This window comes from Pteronotus mesoamericanus, unplaced genomic scaffold (genome assembly GCF_021234165.1).
Source record: "Pteronotus mesoamericanus isolate MK-2021 breed Mesoamerican mustached bat unplaced genomic scaffold, CSHL_Meso_final contig_25, whole genome shotgun sequence".
In the NCBI taxonomy this organism is placed as follows: domain Eukaryota; kingdom Metazoa; phylum Chordata; class Mammalia; order Chiroptera; family Mormoopidae; genus Pteronotus; species Pteronotus mesoamericanus.
In genome coordinates this window covers 8,934,148-8,949,258 of record NW_026555105.1, presented here as the reverse complement: position 1 = coordinate 8,949,258, position 15,111 = coordinate 8,934,148, and the positions used below count along the sequence as shown (strand labels likewise).

Sequence of the window (15,111 nt, the reverse complement as noted above, 5' to 3'; positions counted from 1 at the left end):
GGTCTGCCCGCCCGCCCGCAGACACCCGACTTGGAATCCCTGGGACAGAGCTCCTAATCAAGGACAAAGGTTTAAATTCAAAGAGAACACCTGATCCCAGTTCCCTACTTTCTGGCTTCATTAACCTGAGTCTCAGTTTCCGTAACTGTAAAATGGGACTAAAACCACACCTACACATCGCATTATTATGAGAATCAAATGAAGTGATTTGCATATAATACCTGGCCCCCAGTAAGCACTCAGAGAATATTCGCTAGGCAAACACAGTTAACATCTAGACAGTAGTTCCGATCTGTGCCCGAGCATCTTTCTGCAGATCATTACCCTCGGACACAAATGTCAACCTGACATCTTGAAAGCTCGGAAGCTTGGTCTCCTGAGAACTAAAATGCTCCAGTAAATGCCAAGGCTGGCGCAATGACAATGACTGGCTTGGAAATTACTCAGTTATAAGTGAGTGCGTGTCAGGGGGAAGAGGGTATACCAACCAAAATTTAGTCAGAGAACCTGAAAGGTCAGACAGACCAGATGCAGGAATGGGATTTGAGAATTTGGAGCCAACTACTGTCAGCATTTCTAAGTTTCCCAAATATAGCACAGTTCGGGCCTGTTCTCTACCAACAAGATGGGGAAAGTGTTGCCAGTTTCCCAAGATGCCTGAGGAGTAACCTCATCTTTTTTTTTTTTAGGGTTTTATTTATTTATTTATAGAGAGAGGAGAAGGGAGGGAAAAAGGGAAAGAGAGAAACATCTATGTGAGAGAGAAACATCCATCGGTTGCCTCTCAAACACTCCCCAGCCAGGGATCAAACCCGAAACCCAGGCATGTGCCTGGACGAGGAATCAAACCAGGGGATGTCCCTTTCACTTCAAGGGACGAAGCCCAACCAACTGAGCCACTGCGGTCAGGGCACCTCATCCTATTTTAAGGAATTATCTCTTCCCCAATGCAGGCAGTGCTGGTGGGTCTTGGTGTCCAAATACCAGCCCTTCCCTGGCTAAAGTGCAGAGACACAGGACACCGACTGAGACACTCCCTGGGGACTTCGCCCTACCACCCCTGAGGAGGCTGTACTCCACTCCCCAGGGCAGCCTCCGACCGCCAGCATTCCCGTCGACCCCATCCAAGGGCCAACCAACAGCCCTCCAGTTCACCGGCAGCCTCTGCTGCTCGCAGCCAAAGAACCCCGGCAGGGATGGTGTCACGTAGGGAACTGAAGCGATGAATTTCCCAAACCACAAGAAAAACAGGCTGGAAGATTACGTTTGCATTTACTGAGCCCACATCACCACACCTCAGATTCTGAGGTAATTAGGGCCGAAAGAGAGATAAGACTTCATCCTATCAGCCTTTGCAAACCTCACATTTTGACCACGATGACATCGGCACTCAGAACCCCAGCAACCCAGCCTCATACCCCCAGGCCTCTGTGTACAGTGTCCTTGCCTGACACACACGGGGCTCCGTCCGAAACGTTCCTGAGACCCAGAGGCGGCCCCTCGACGACGAGGGCCAGGGCTCAGTGTCACACAAAGAAAGCCACCCAAGGCAGACCCTGGAGAGAGAGAAAGGCCTCCCTCGGAACCGGGCGACCCCTTCCCCTGTTCACGGACTCCCCACCAGGACAAAGGCTCCAGAAGCCCTGAGAAAAAAATCAGTCCAAACAGCTACAGACCAGTTTTCTTCCAATGTCTGAGTCCAACAGCACAGGATGCCTGTCCGAGCCTGCCTGCCAGGTAACCCTGTGCAATTCTTCATGACTGGGGCATGGCTCCCGTATCTTCCTCCACACCCTCTCTCTAGAGACTGTAAGTGGGTGCAGTGGTAGAAGGTGGAAGGAGGACCTCCACGCGATGGGCCTACCAACACAAGCTCGTCCCCCTTGATGCCAGTTCTGATCATGGCTAACGTCTCCGAGCGCGACCATGTCCCAGGGACCAACTGAGCACTGAGCATGTGTGAGCAAATTTCATCTTCACCAAAACCCTCTATCTTCATCCATTGTCCCCTTGTATAAGGGGAAACTGAGTCACAAAGAATAACCCAGTGAGGCAGGGCACTAGCCAGAATGTGAACTCCAGAAGCCTGGCTCCAAAAGCAGGGGTTTTCTAAACTTTCATGCCATCCTGCACCCCGAATGGAAGTGGGGGAGTGAAGAAGGGGGTCAAGGACCCAGGGAGCAAAGGAGCCTACATCCTAGCAGAGAAGACCATCAACAAGCAAATCAATAAGAACTACAAGGTCATGGACAAGGGATCTGAAGAAAATCAGGAGTGATTCTGAACAACCTTCTGAAAAGCCACAAATGTTCGGTTATCTTGCTCTGGGTTCTGATCCCATTAGCGTATATGCATTAAGAAGTTCATCAAGCTGTACGCCAAAGATTTAAAATGTACCAGAAAATAGTAAACAAATGGCAGATGGTGAGAGGCTGCAGATAAGCAAGGGAAGAAGGCTGGAATGATCCATGCGGTAATGGATCAGAAATGGAGACAAGTGTATGGACTTCTTTAATTTGATATAGATGAGAGAAATATCTATAGATATGTGTACACAGATGGGTTAGTAACACATGTCCTTGCTCTGTCTGCTGAGAGGAACTGGAAGCAACGCTGCATGCACCAGTAGCAATGAGCACACCACGTACCCGGATCTTGGTTTCTAAGGCTATTCTCCAATAAACGAAAACAGGGCTCCTTGGGGAAATGACTAATGCTAGCGCTGTGACAGAAAATATACAAGATGAGCCTAGAGCATCTTGTAGTGGCAGAAAGTAAGGAAGTGGTCAATCAATCAGTCAACCCCCAATGACATCAAAAGGATACTGAAATGTTCCCAATGGCCAAAGCTAGAATAATTTGAGCAAATAACTAAATAAATATTATTGGACTATACAACCCAAAGTAGAAAATAACTGAGTCCATGATGATATAAATAAATGACTGAATAAATGTGAGGGAGGGCTAAATATCTCACATAGAAGAAATTCTAAATAATTTATGTAGGTATTCTGGCCTGAAAGAGTAGGAATGTTAACTCCGCACTCCACGCGAGCTGGGCATTGTGACTTCCTTCTAAAGAGTACAACATGGAATGGAGGACACTGACAACTGTTACCTGGGCCAGGGGATCAAGGTCAACATCATCAGTCTGTAACACGTACCCTTGATAGGATGTGATGAAATGGCACTTTTTCCCCAAACCTATTATCCTGGTCTACCCCAGTCCAATCATGAGAAAAACACGGAAGAATCCCAGTTGAAACCCTAAAAAATGCTCGACAAGCATTCCTCCAAATAATCAAGGTCATCGAAAACAAAAATCTGAGAAACTGTCAAAGCCAAGATGCATCAAAGGAGGTGTGACAACTAAATACACTGTGGGTGGTATCAAGGACAGGATCCTGGGACATTAAAGGGGCCTCAGTGGAAAAACTAAGAAAATCTGAACAAAGCATGGACTTCAGTTGGTAATAACATTATCAGTATCGATTTGTTAATTGTGACAAATAAACCATACCAATGTATGATATCAATAACAGGAAAACTCGTGTGTGTGTGTGTGTGTGTGTGTGTGTAGCATGATACTCCTTAGAAAACTGCAGTATCTTCACAACTTATCTGGAAATCTAAAATTAGAAGTTTATTATTAAAAGTAACAAAAACGACAGAATGGCTTCTTTGTTTGGACTGCAGGGCCAGTAAAGGCTTCTCCAAAGAGATGGCTGACGTCTTAGATGCATCTGAGAGATAAGAAATAGGCAGCAGGACCCAGGACACCATGTTCCCAGCAAAGGGCACAGGACACACGGGGCCCAAAGGAGGGGCCAGAGAAGAAAGAGGCCAGGTAGCTCAAGTAGAGTCAGGGAAAGAGAGGGCCGGAGCTAAACAGAATGTCACAAGGTGAACAAGTCAGCCCAGGCAGACGCGACATAGTGACCTCAGACTTGAGCCTCAGGGCCCTCCCTGGAGGTCAGTGGAAGGAGTTAGCAAAACGGGACAGATCTGACCTATGCTTTTTAGATCATCTGGGCTGCTACAGAAGGAGGCCTGGAGTGGGGCACATAAGAAATAGGGACAATGGTCACCCCAGAGTGGTCATGTTCAGGCAACACAGTCATAGGGAGATGCCACCTGGTGAAGAGCTAGGAGTATGTTGGGAGATGAAAGAAGACAAGAGAGGTCTCCACACTTAGGGAGGAGAGAACAGGGTACTCCGCACATGTGGGGTGGGGGTGTCCCAACCAGAGCAGGCCACCAGTCCCAGGTGACAGTCCCTGACTTTGACCCTCTTGGAGAAGTCGCCACAGCGAGGCTTCAGGAAGGAAGCGCCTCGTTGCAGGCAGAGCCTCGGTTCTGCCACTTACTACCTATAAGACATTACCACTTGGAGCCTCAGTTTCCTCATCTGCAAAATGGGAACAACACCTCCCTCCAAAGGGGGAATTCAGTAAGAGAAAGCTGCTGGTCCAAACACAGCTTTCCTAAACACTGTATTTCTTCTACAAGAGACGCCCAAGGTGGGAGGAAATGTAGACTCTAACCTAACGCCCAGTTTGACAGGTAAGGAATTGGAAGCACAGAGACAGAAGGTGTCCAAGCCCCGGCAGACACCAAACAGCAAAACATCACTATCTCCCAGCACCCTTCCTTTCCTGCCATTCTGACCACAGCAAGGGGGCTGAGCCACCCTCCCTCCAGCTGTCACTAAATACCCCTTCAGCAAGGTTCTTTCCTTGCTCAAAACTCCCCTGCTGAGGCCCCACCCCCAAATGGGCAGGATAGGCGCTGTGACGCAGAATGAAGCGCCCACTGCTGGGCCCACCCTGCCAACCTCTCCCGGCCCCGCCCCCAGGCACAGACCACCCCCGGCGCAGCCTGGCACATCCGCCTGAGGAGCCTCTGACCTCTTCCCTGGGCCATGCCTATCCCCCATCTGTCGGGCCAGCCCCCTCTTCCCAGGTCGCAGTCAGGACTACCTGCCCCCTGTCTTTGCTCAAAATGACAAGCTTGTAAAAATCCTCAAAAAGCTGTTATTTCAGACGCCTCGAGGGAGCCGCTTTCCGTGCGGCTCTCGGGCAGAGCCCGCCCCGCCCGCCCCGTGCCCGGCGCAGGGCTATGTGCTCAGGCACGCACTCGCCGAAGGGTTACAGCGCCGTGCTGCGACCACGAGGTTTAGAGGTGAGCGTTCCATCCACCGAAGACATGAAAAATACTCCAGGGCCTCATTTTTAAAAGCGCCCTTGGCAGCAAAAGGGAGTAACTGCTTCCCTTTTGGGGAAGCCTCATAAAATATCATGCGGACCGACCGAACGAAAAGTACCAGTCCTTCAATTAGAAGTTTGTGGAGTCTCATGCAGGTTTCTACCTTAGAAAACATCAATACTGTTTGCTCTAATTTGCTAAATTATGTCCTAAATGCGTCTACTGGCCCCAGCATTTTCACTAAGTCCTACATTTTCTTCTACTTCTGTGACTCCAAACGGGCCTATTCAAGACAAAAACCAAGCAGTAGCTGGAGATGGATGGCTTCCGGAACACACTTTATTTAAATTCTGGTTCCTGAAAGTCGCCCTGCAGAGAGACAGCCAGCCACCCTCAGTCAAGATATAAAACGTGCTGTCAGGAACAATCCCCGACAGGTCGGTCTACCTGCACAGGCACGCAAGGGGAAGAAAAGCAGAAAGAGATTTGCCCATAAATCAGGTGCATCCTTCTAAGGCCCCACGTCTCAAAATCAGAGGAGTGTTGCAACCTGGGCTCATAGAGACACACTTGGCTGCACCACAATGAGGAAAAAAACTCCAATTTCCTCCTCTGCGTTGGAATAAGTAATGCACGAGATTTTTACTCACCTTTGGAGCGAGTAGAGATATCCATGCCCTCTACCACCTCCTGTTCAGTTTTTATTTCCTCTTCAGCCAAGCTGAAACAGAGCAAATTATGGTCAGGTTTAGGCAGACTGAGAACTTGCCCATGGGGGTGTCATGGGGGTGTCTTTAGAAGTCCTAAAGACAAATCCAACTTGAACACAATCCCCCATCCTTATGTAGAGATGGTGGGGGCGGCGGGGGGGGGGAGAAATCCACACTCAGTTGCAAACGAAGTGTTAAACCTTCTAAAGGAGTATTTTTCAAACACTAGGTTGCTCTTTTTTTTAAGCGCAATTACTATTCCAGTTGTCATGCTATTGGGGGATGCAAAAAAAATGCATTTTTTTAGACACACAATTACAATCTGCCCCACCCAGCCTTCAAGTAAACAAGTTCCTTCTTCTAACACGGGGTTCAGGTAGGAGGTAGTTTGTCCCAGTATCCAGAGTTCTGATGTCTGAATCCTATAAGGCAAACAGCACTTCTCAGACCTCCCCTGCCAAATCTTACAATTTCACAATGAGGCCGGAACATGAAAAAAAGTGTACAGAATTACAATGTAGAAAAATTTGCCCAGGCTAGAAGCAAAAGGCCTAGTCTCGAAACATTCAACCCCCCCAGCGCTGATCCCAGGAATTAGGATTGGGGTCAACACACTCCCCACCCCGTGGATGTTTCCTTTGGGTAGCAGGCATGGCTTAGAGAAAGCATTCAGCACTCTTTTGAGCTGTGACTAATTATCCCCCACCACAAAGGTGGAATGAGGAAGGATTATTTGAAAGAGGCTGAGAGTTGGGGGCTGGGGCCCCTTCGCGGGAAAGGTCCACCAGAAATCTTTTTCTCTTCTGAACTCGCGGAACAGAGCACAGGCCATTTCGTATGTTCCCCCCACACACCCCTCCTAACCAAGCCAGTCAAGTTCTGCTTCAATAGGTGCAAAATGTGAGGTGCTGAACTTCCCCAATGTTCGGGCTGACAGTGAAGCGATAAAAATCTTAACAGTTACTCTAATGCAATTCCATCAGACTGTGGTTCAACGAGATATGAGTGCATCCTCAATTGCTACGGCTGGAATTTTCCATCTGGAAGACTCAAAGCCAGGGCAGACAGGAGGGAGGCTGGGTAGCAGAGGAAAGATTAGAATGTCCCTTCTGTATTCCGTGGTCCGGGACCGGGACTGTCTGGGACAAAAGATGAGTCCCAAAAGGCCTGGTCACATGGAGGTATGTTTAGGGGAGTTCCACATTCGCTGGAAGAAGAGGGTTCAGAATGGGAACTAGATAGAGAGGAAGAGAGGACAGCTCAGAATTCAATTATATGAACTTGGAGGCCTCAAACTTAACTAGTCTCAGCAGAGAGAAAAAAGGTAGTTTGGTTTTAAATCAGAATATTAACACCTTTAGCTCTCTGATACTGAACTCATTAGCAATTTCATTTGTACTGCATCTGTAGAGACAGGCTGTGACACAAATCACCAAAGAAATAACTGACATGTTGTCACAAATGGTTTTCATCAGAAGAAAGCAGCCTCTTAAACACATCGCTAACATGCACTAATACCCCAGTGATGGTGGAAGGCGATTCTAGCACTAATAACTTACTCCACTTTAAGAGGTGCACATTCTCAACTCAGAAACACACATACAAAGGTTGCCCAAAGAGATCCTGGTGATGGTTGCTTGCTTGAGGTGACTGGAAATAAATTTTTAACAGAAAACCCCATGCAGCCCTCAGAGGTGGGTGGGATGGTCCACTTCAAAAGAACAAATAGCCATCTGGATCTTTCTGCCAACTAGAATTGTTTCCTTCTCCAGCATGAAGTATGTGAAATCCTAAACTTCTGAAACCGATCCCATATTGGGAGTGATGGAGAAAAATGCTAATCTGGGATCCAACCAAAACGTCCAGTAGTGAGAGAAACAATTAGGCATAACCGAGCTCCCAAAACCCACTTGAAGGATTTCTGCAGGGATGAAAACATTCAAAGGTATATTGATCATGGAGGAGGGCTGTGTTCAAGAGAACAATGATTGGGCTGTAACAGCCCAGAGGAGTTGAATGCTTCAGGCAGAAATGCTGCTGAGAGGCTAAGAAAATGCAAACTAGTGATGTGGGGGCTATTTGCTGCTGAATTTCAGATAATCAATCCTGGAGCAGAAAAGAAGGGGGAAAAAGTTAAGCTGTTTTATCTTTCCAAGTATTACAAGTGGGCACCATAATCACCTAACTTTAGCAATAGCACCACCAGCTTTAGCCCAGGATTTCAAGTACAATTTCAGAAAGCCATCTTTTTCACAGATCAGCAAGCCATCCTTTTAAAGAGAACCCGTGTATGCACACACATGCACACACATGCATGCACACAATAAACTGTATTTGACTGAAGGAAATTGCAGAGTCTGTGCATTAAAAGGGAAAAAATTCATTTATAAAAGCAAAGACCAGAATGCAAAATCAGTCATTTCGAATAGCCACATCTAAAGGGACTTCCTTTTTCCTACACCACTGAACTCAGGTGGGTTTTTTTGTTTTGTTGTGTGTGTGTGTGTGTGTGTGTGTGTGTGTGTTTTCTTGGTTCAGTGTTAAGTACTAGTATGTTATTAAAGACAAAACTATGAATATTACATCAAAAGTGGCAGTGAGAAAAGATTTGTTGTACCTGTCTGAATGCCCCACAGATCTTGATCAATTAAGGTTAAGAACTGTTCAGTCATTTGGAGAAAAAAAAAGTCAAGTAACAGTAATTGTTGAAAAGGCAGCTGCATCTGGAGAGAAGACTTTGAACTCCTGTCATTAACACATTCAAGTCCTAGGAAATATACAGCATCTTTCCTTCCCTATCTGTTAAGCTTCCAGCAACCCCGATTATTTAAATCAAAAACAATGGAACAAGCAGCCCTTGTTTCAAACTGACATTTTTTTTTTTCTTTTAAGGTCTGCAGGGAAGACTGGGGCCCACATTAGGAAAGGGTAATATTAGTTGAAAGGCAAACAACAGTCCCTTACCCCAACAGGAAAATTCACCATCAGCCAGTTGTATACATTTTGTTACCACCAGCACCACCACCACTTCTTGCACTCACATTTACCCTTAGTCACTTGCCTCTGGATTTCACACACTGACACATTTCAGACAATTAAAGAAATAACAGCGCCTGCAAACACAACCAAGACCATGCCATCCAGTCCCAGAAAGAATAAAAGATTTCTCCCCCAATGCCTGAGCAGGAAAACCTAAGCTTCGTTCCCAACCTGCATGCACTGAAAAAGAGCAATTAAAAGTTGCAGATGAACTGCTGAACCTCCTGGATGTTTTAAGCCTTCTGATTATTAATTCTGAGGACTCAAGGCTGGTCCGTAACACCCAGGAATCCCATCCCCTCAACACTCCCAAAAGAGGGGGGGGGAACCTAGTTTTTACAGAAAAATGCCTGGATACACAATGCCCACATCTTTCCCCAAGAGCCCCTACTATTTGACTTTTAACCAAGAATATCTAAACCCATCTAGAATATACAACCAGCATGCACAAGACTCTGGCCCCACGGCCGAGGACCATCACCCAGCAATTCAAGAAGCATGCATCATTCCAGAGGACTTTTCCTTCAGCTTTTGACTTTCATTCAAAATACCAAACTGGTCCAGGCTGCAAGAAATAGTTAATCCCCAAGACACACATCTTCCTCTTCTAGATCACAAAACAGTCAACATCAAAATTTTAAAAACCATGCTTCCCTAAATCTGCAAATCGTTTTTTGTTGTTTTTTTTTTTTAATTGAAGGAGGGAAGGGAATGGTTAGCAGAGCAGCTTTATATAAGCACTCACCTAAAACAGGCAGTCATCGGGAGCTAAGCTATTTATGCAGGATTCTTAAAATGGCGTCTGGCAACACTGCCTCATTCCTGTATTGAAGCTAAAATGGTAGCAGTTTGTTCAATAGCTGTAGCTCTTGTTAAGCAGCCCTGCTAGTTTCAAAGCCACCTTCCTAAATATCAGGACCAGGAAAAGCTCAACCAGAGGACACCAGCAACCCAACGTTTAGAAGCTTTAAAAAAAAAAAAAAAAAAAAAAAAAAAAAGCCCTGCAGTGACAGGGGGAGTTTGTGAAGTCACAGGTTCCTAAGGAAAAGCCTTCCCTCTCACATCCCGAGCCTTCTGCCACGAGGCTCTGAGATGAGGCCCCCTGGCCCTCGAATTAGGTGGGTGAAGGTTAGGAAACAGGCAGACTGTGGCACAAACTGCAGGGAGACAGGTGTCTGCGCAAAACACAAGAATGTGAAATGGGAGCAGGCTGGGGAGGGGAGGGAAGCCCATTTCCCCTTCTTGGTATATTAAAAACCAGCTTTGCACCCACAGCAAAAAGAAGCTGGATAAAACAAACGTGCTTCCAGGACACCAGGCATCTGAGAAGCCAAGCCAAAGGGCTGCACCCCGGTCTGAGGCCAAGGCAAAATCCAAAGGCGGTGTATACGCCTGAAAACGGCCACCAAATACCCAGCCAGTCCTAACTCAGCATCAACGAAAGACAATCAGATTCTGCAGAGACGCAACGGTAAAACAGTCGCTCAGCCAAAGAACAGGATACTCACAAATTAGATTTTTCTCCACCCCCAACAGAGCCCTGAAAATTAACAACGGGTTTTGCAAAACCCGCTTTCAAAGGCCAAACTAATAGCCTCATAGTGGATAATGTAATTTACTGTTACAGGTCTGAGCATTGGCCTCAGAACTGCGGTGCTGTGCATGGGGAGTTTCAAGGTGACTGCTTTTTAGCTCCAGGGGAGACGGGAGGGCATGGTGCCCAAGGCTGTGCCAGGGCGAGGACGGGCAGCTGGCTCCTTGCCGGCCGGTAGGTGGGTAATCTTGATGAGGAGGGACAGCCTCACAGCACAGCGAGCTACAGGGCTGAAATGGCTCCCGCCTGCTTGTTTATCTGGAAGGAGATTGGGGAGGGGGAAGGGCAGCCATAGCCCAGGCAACCTGAAGCCAAGGGTGAATCCTTGCTTTTGCATTTAAGAGCAACACAAGGGCTTTCTAAACCTCTGCTGTGAGGTGGCAAAGGCACTTTCGCATGTGTCTTTCTTTTCAGGGTCAACCAGAGGCAAAGCCAGATCTAGGGCTTCTCAGCTGACAAATGTTTGTTGCCTCTGCCACAGGAGAAGGGAAAAGAAGGCAAAAGAAACAAAAAGAGCACACATTTGAAGTGGTTGGACTCAAAAACCTTACTTCTGCCTCCAGGGTTTTCTGGGTTACTGTCACCCTGGCTTTTTATTAAAGATTGACTCATTTTCCCCCTCTCCTATTTAAGACCTGAAGCCTTTTCCCACTGTTATCTAGGGAAAGAAAAAGGGGGAAGGGAGGGAGAGAGGGAAAGGGGGGGGGAGGAAGAAAGGAAGGAAAGAAGGGAGGGAGGGAGGGAGGGAGAGAGGGGGGAGGGAGGGAGGGACAAAGAGAGGGAGGGAGGGAGGGGGGTGTTATTGTTCCCATCCCTAATCTATATCCAAGATGCCCCATTGTGTCTGACTCAAATCTTTGAGCTGATAATTATAAAAGTAACTGGACAGGGCGCCAACAGGCTAACCATGGTCATGCACAGCAATTAGAAAAACTCTGTAGAAAGTTTAGTGGGTGATTATATATAATTAATTCCTAGTTACAGACTGAACACTGACCATTTTCTGGAGCTAATAAAAGCAGTTACTCCCCCTCCCCCACGTGAATGCCACTTAATTTCCCAAAGCAGAAAGTGAATCCATCCTGGAGGGTCTTGAAGGGAAAAAAAGGGAGGGGGAGAGAGGAATCAAAAGCTTCAGTGTGTCTGTGTTTGTTCCTTGCAGCTGTGCATCCTCTTTGGGGACTGAGGAGGCAGAAGGAAAAAGGAAAACAGCCCAATGTTCCGTCCCTCCCTCTGCAATTTGCAAACGTGGCAGAGAACATTCTACCTGGATATAAAAAAGAAAGGGGGGTCTGGGAGATGCCCTAGGAATGGAATGCAGAAGATTCTTCAGCTTGGTGGGTCTGCTTTTCCTAAAAGGATCAAAGATGGTAGAAATTTCCAGAAGGCCCAGTCTCCATTCCGCCACTGCAATTGTCAGTCTGTAACCTTTCCTCCCAGTCTATTGGTTCAAAAGCTGCAGAGAGGAGCCCCATTGGGCTGCTCCCTGAGCCAGCACTGCTGTGCCTACCTAGTCCTGCTGCAATGCAGGCATTTATCGCGGCGCCCCCCCCCCCCCGCAATGAAACTGGAAAATAATGCTACTTTGAAAGCAACTGACTTTTACAGACTCATGCCTGGTGGTGGACACAGGACCCAGGGAAAGTGGCTTGCCTGGTCCAGGGCTGGGAATTTGCTGGGGCTGCACATTTGAAAACAGATCTTGGCTTTGCAAACCTGTGGGAGCCATTTTAATGTGAGCTTTCAGAGAACAAATGCCTTGCCCTTAGGTTTCCTTCCAGCCCAACAAACACACCATTATGCAAACGTTGAAGGCACCAAACCAGGAGTCTTGTGATTAGATATTGCTCCTAGGGAGGCCACCAGAACCTCAGTATGTAATTTCCATTTACAGCCAGGAGATAAGAACAAAGAGAATAGCTAAGTGTCTGAACTTACTTGTGTGGGGCAGCAGCACGGTTCGGTTTTAAGTCCAGAAAATATCATTAACTCCTGCACTTTTACTCTAAGAAGCCTGCCTTACACAGACTTTTCCTAACTTAGAATTGGTACATTTCTCGTTCTTAAATGAGCCTTTTTCCAATTGGTGCTAAAAGCTGGACAGTAATTTAAAAGCAAAAAAAAAATAAAATAAAAGATTACTGACTCCATCAGGTTGGCATAACACAGCAACTGAATATATTTCCAGCATTTACAGTCACGCTGTATTGGTCTCCAGGCTAGAAATTGATGCAGGGAACTTCCAGAGAAATTCTGAAGCTAACACTAAACAAGAGCCCACTTTTTCCCCCACTCTTAAGTTCTAACTGCAGCATTAAGAGATCAGGGGAAATGTAAGGAGTGAGAAATAAATCATAAGTTAAAGGCAAGTGTGCATACAAATGTGTGTGGGTCAGGCTTAGAAAAAGGCCGAATCTGTTGTGCAGTGAGTCCTGAATCAAATCAAGTTTGCTGATGGGGGGGGCGGGGGGAGGTGAGCACTCAGTGTCAGTATCTTAAAACCTGAGTACTGACACCACCACCCCACACATACCACCCCCCCAACACACACACACACACACACACACACACACACACACACACACCACCCCCCCACACACACACCGCCACCCCCACCAGCAGCTCCTGCCCCCACCACTTGCTTAAGACTCTGTGACTCTAAGAACAAGCACTTTCTTATATTTCCCAATCAGATCACCTACCCAGAGTTCTATCTAATATCCAAACAAACCCCATGAAAGGTCTCCAGGTAAGTCACAATGAACTGCACATGTCTCTCCCCTGTCTGAGGGTTAACAGGAAGTGTAATCTTCGATCTTAGCTGCAGGTTCTCAGGAAAAACAGTGGATTCAAACAGTCACCTAAAAATCAAGACACTATTAAAAAGCCCTTGTTTGGCTCCTTCTAATGAAAAGCCCTCCACTGCTATAGCCAAGACCCCCTGCCACAAACAGACCCCAAATGTTCGCCAAACTCTTTGTACATATGGTCACAGAGGAAATGGATCGCTTTACTTACCCAACATGTTCAAGCAACCGTCTCATTTTTCCACAGTTAAGAAGAGAGAACAGGCTGGCAGATTTGGGACTTGATCAAAAAGGAAATTTTTTTTTAAACAGTTACATGGGATCATTAAAAGCACACACAACAACAACAACACAACCCAACAACTGAATAGGGAACGCTGTCATGAGCCACAGACATGATTTTATTTCCTCTGCACTATCATACAGAAGGGCAGAGGATGATACAATGTAAAAAAAAAAAAAAAAAGGAAAGGAAAAAGAAAACAAGGATAAAAAAATTACATTAGTTCATTGAAAATCATGCAAGAACAGAGAGAGCTAAAGGATCCAAAAAGAGTCCTCACAGATTTATTGCAGGATGTTGTCCAACATCCCCCCACCCCCACCCCCCACTCCCCATCCCTACTCCAAAAACTTCCTCCAAAGCCTAGAAAACACTTTCAGAAACATTTGCTGGCTGCAGGCTGGCTTGCAGAAGAACACTCTGTATCAACAGAAGTCAGGAAAAAAGGCTGAACAATGTAGTTTCAAGTGCAGAAACCCTGTAGGGAAAGAAAAGACCATGTAGAGATACCACCACCCACCTAGGCCCCAGGAGCTAGGAGCTCTCCTTAGCCCTGCTCTGCTGAAGGGCTTGGTTCTGTTTAGAAACACGCGTCCTCTCTGGTCAAAACTTCATCCAGCCTTCCCAGAACCTCTTTGGAGAGGAAAACTTGCCTGCTCTGCTGTCTGCCATGGGCTCTGCTGAGAGAGGAGCCTGCCTGCTCACCTTCCATTTTCTTCCCCCAGCAGGCATGTGACACAAGAGAAGACAATAGTGCAGGGGGGGAAATGCTCAGAGAGAGGGAGAGAGAGAGAGACAGACAGAGAGAGGGAGAAAGAGAGAGGAAAGGAGGGGGGAAAAAAAGAGGCTTCTTTTTTTGGCATACCAGGATCTAGCTTCAAACTATTCCAGAAACACCATGTCCTGGTGTAAGAAAAGGTGTGCCAGGCCCTTGCCAGTTTGCAAAATCAAGCTATGGCTCATGGCTCCTTAGCCATGTGACCCAAGAAAGGAAAAAAAAAAATTTTTTTCTCTCTAAACAGTTCCAAGTTAACCTAAGTGCTGTGGGGGTGAGTGTGGCACGGCCAGCCACAGAGAAATCACACTGCTCGCCCACAATTCGGATGTCTCAGAGGGAGGGGGAGAAAAGATGGTTAAAAAGTCGAGCTTACCTCTGTGGATGCATTGTTAACACTGTGTAATGTCAATACTTATAAAACATGGAGGACAGGCTCCTAGTTCTCACAGAAAAAGGGTTTGGCACTTCGGCTTGATGATCTGGCCGCCTAATAAGAGCTCATCCCCGATTGGCTGGCCCGGCAGCGCGGAGTGTAAGGCGGCCCGGGATTGGCTGAAACACTTCCTGAGCGATTATCTTTGTGAGGCTCTGGTGAGCAAGAGCCATCCTGTGCATAGAAAGAGACAGGCTAAGCTAGGCCTTTTGCAGCAAGAAAAACTTGGGAAAGGGGCCCCCAGACGCCCTGGTCCCGCACC

At 46.9% G+C, this 15,111-nt stretch overlaps 1 protein-coding gene across 7 annotated transcripts in view; it reads right to left on the bottom strand.

Moving 5' to 3' along the window:
* The window catches only part of ZMYND8 (zinc finger MYND-type containing 8), a 107,223-nt gene extending 92,362 nt beyond the window's left edge, over nt 1-14,861 (bottom strand). For 4 of the 7 annotated variants that reach the window (XM_054573639.1, XM_054573642.1, XM_054573644.1 and 1 more), the window contains exons 1-2: nt 14,790-14,861; nt 5,856-5,926 (exon numbers count right to left, since the gene is read on the bottom strand). In XM_054573639.1, the coding sequence (XP_054429614.1) occupies nt 5,856-5,926; nt 14,790-14,803 (85 nt within the window). In that variant the 5' untranslated portion in view covers nt 14,804-14,861. Of the gene's footprint in view, nt 1-5,855; nt 5,927-8,532; nt 8,804-8,879; nt 9,216-9,699; nt 9,877-14,789 lie in introns of those variants that run through there. The other 3 variants (XM_054573638.1, XM_054573640.1, XM_054573641.1) reach the window with 3 other exon arrangements.
* Between the last annotated feature and the right edge of the window lie 250 nt (nt 14,862-15,111).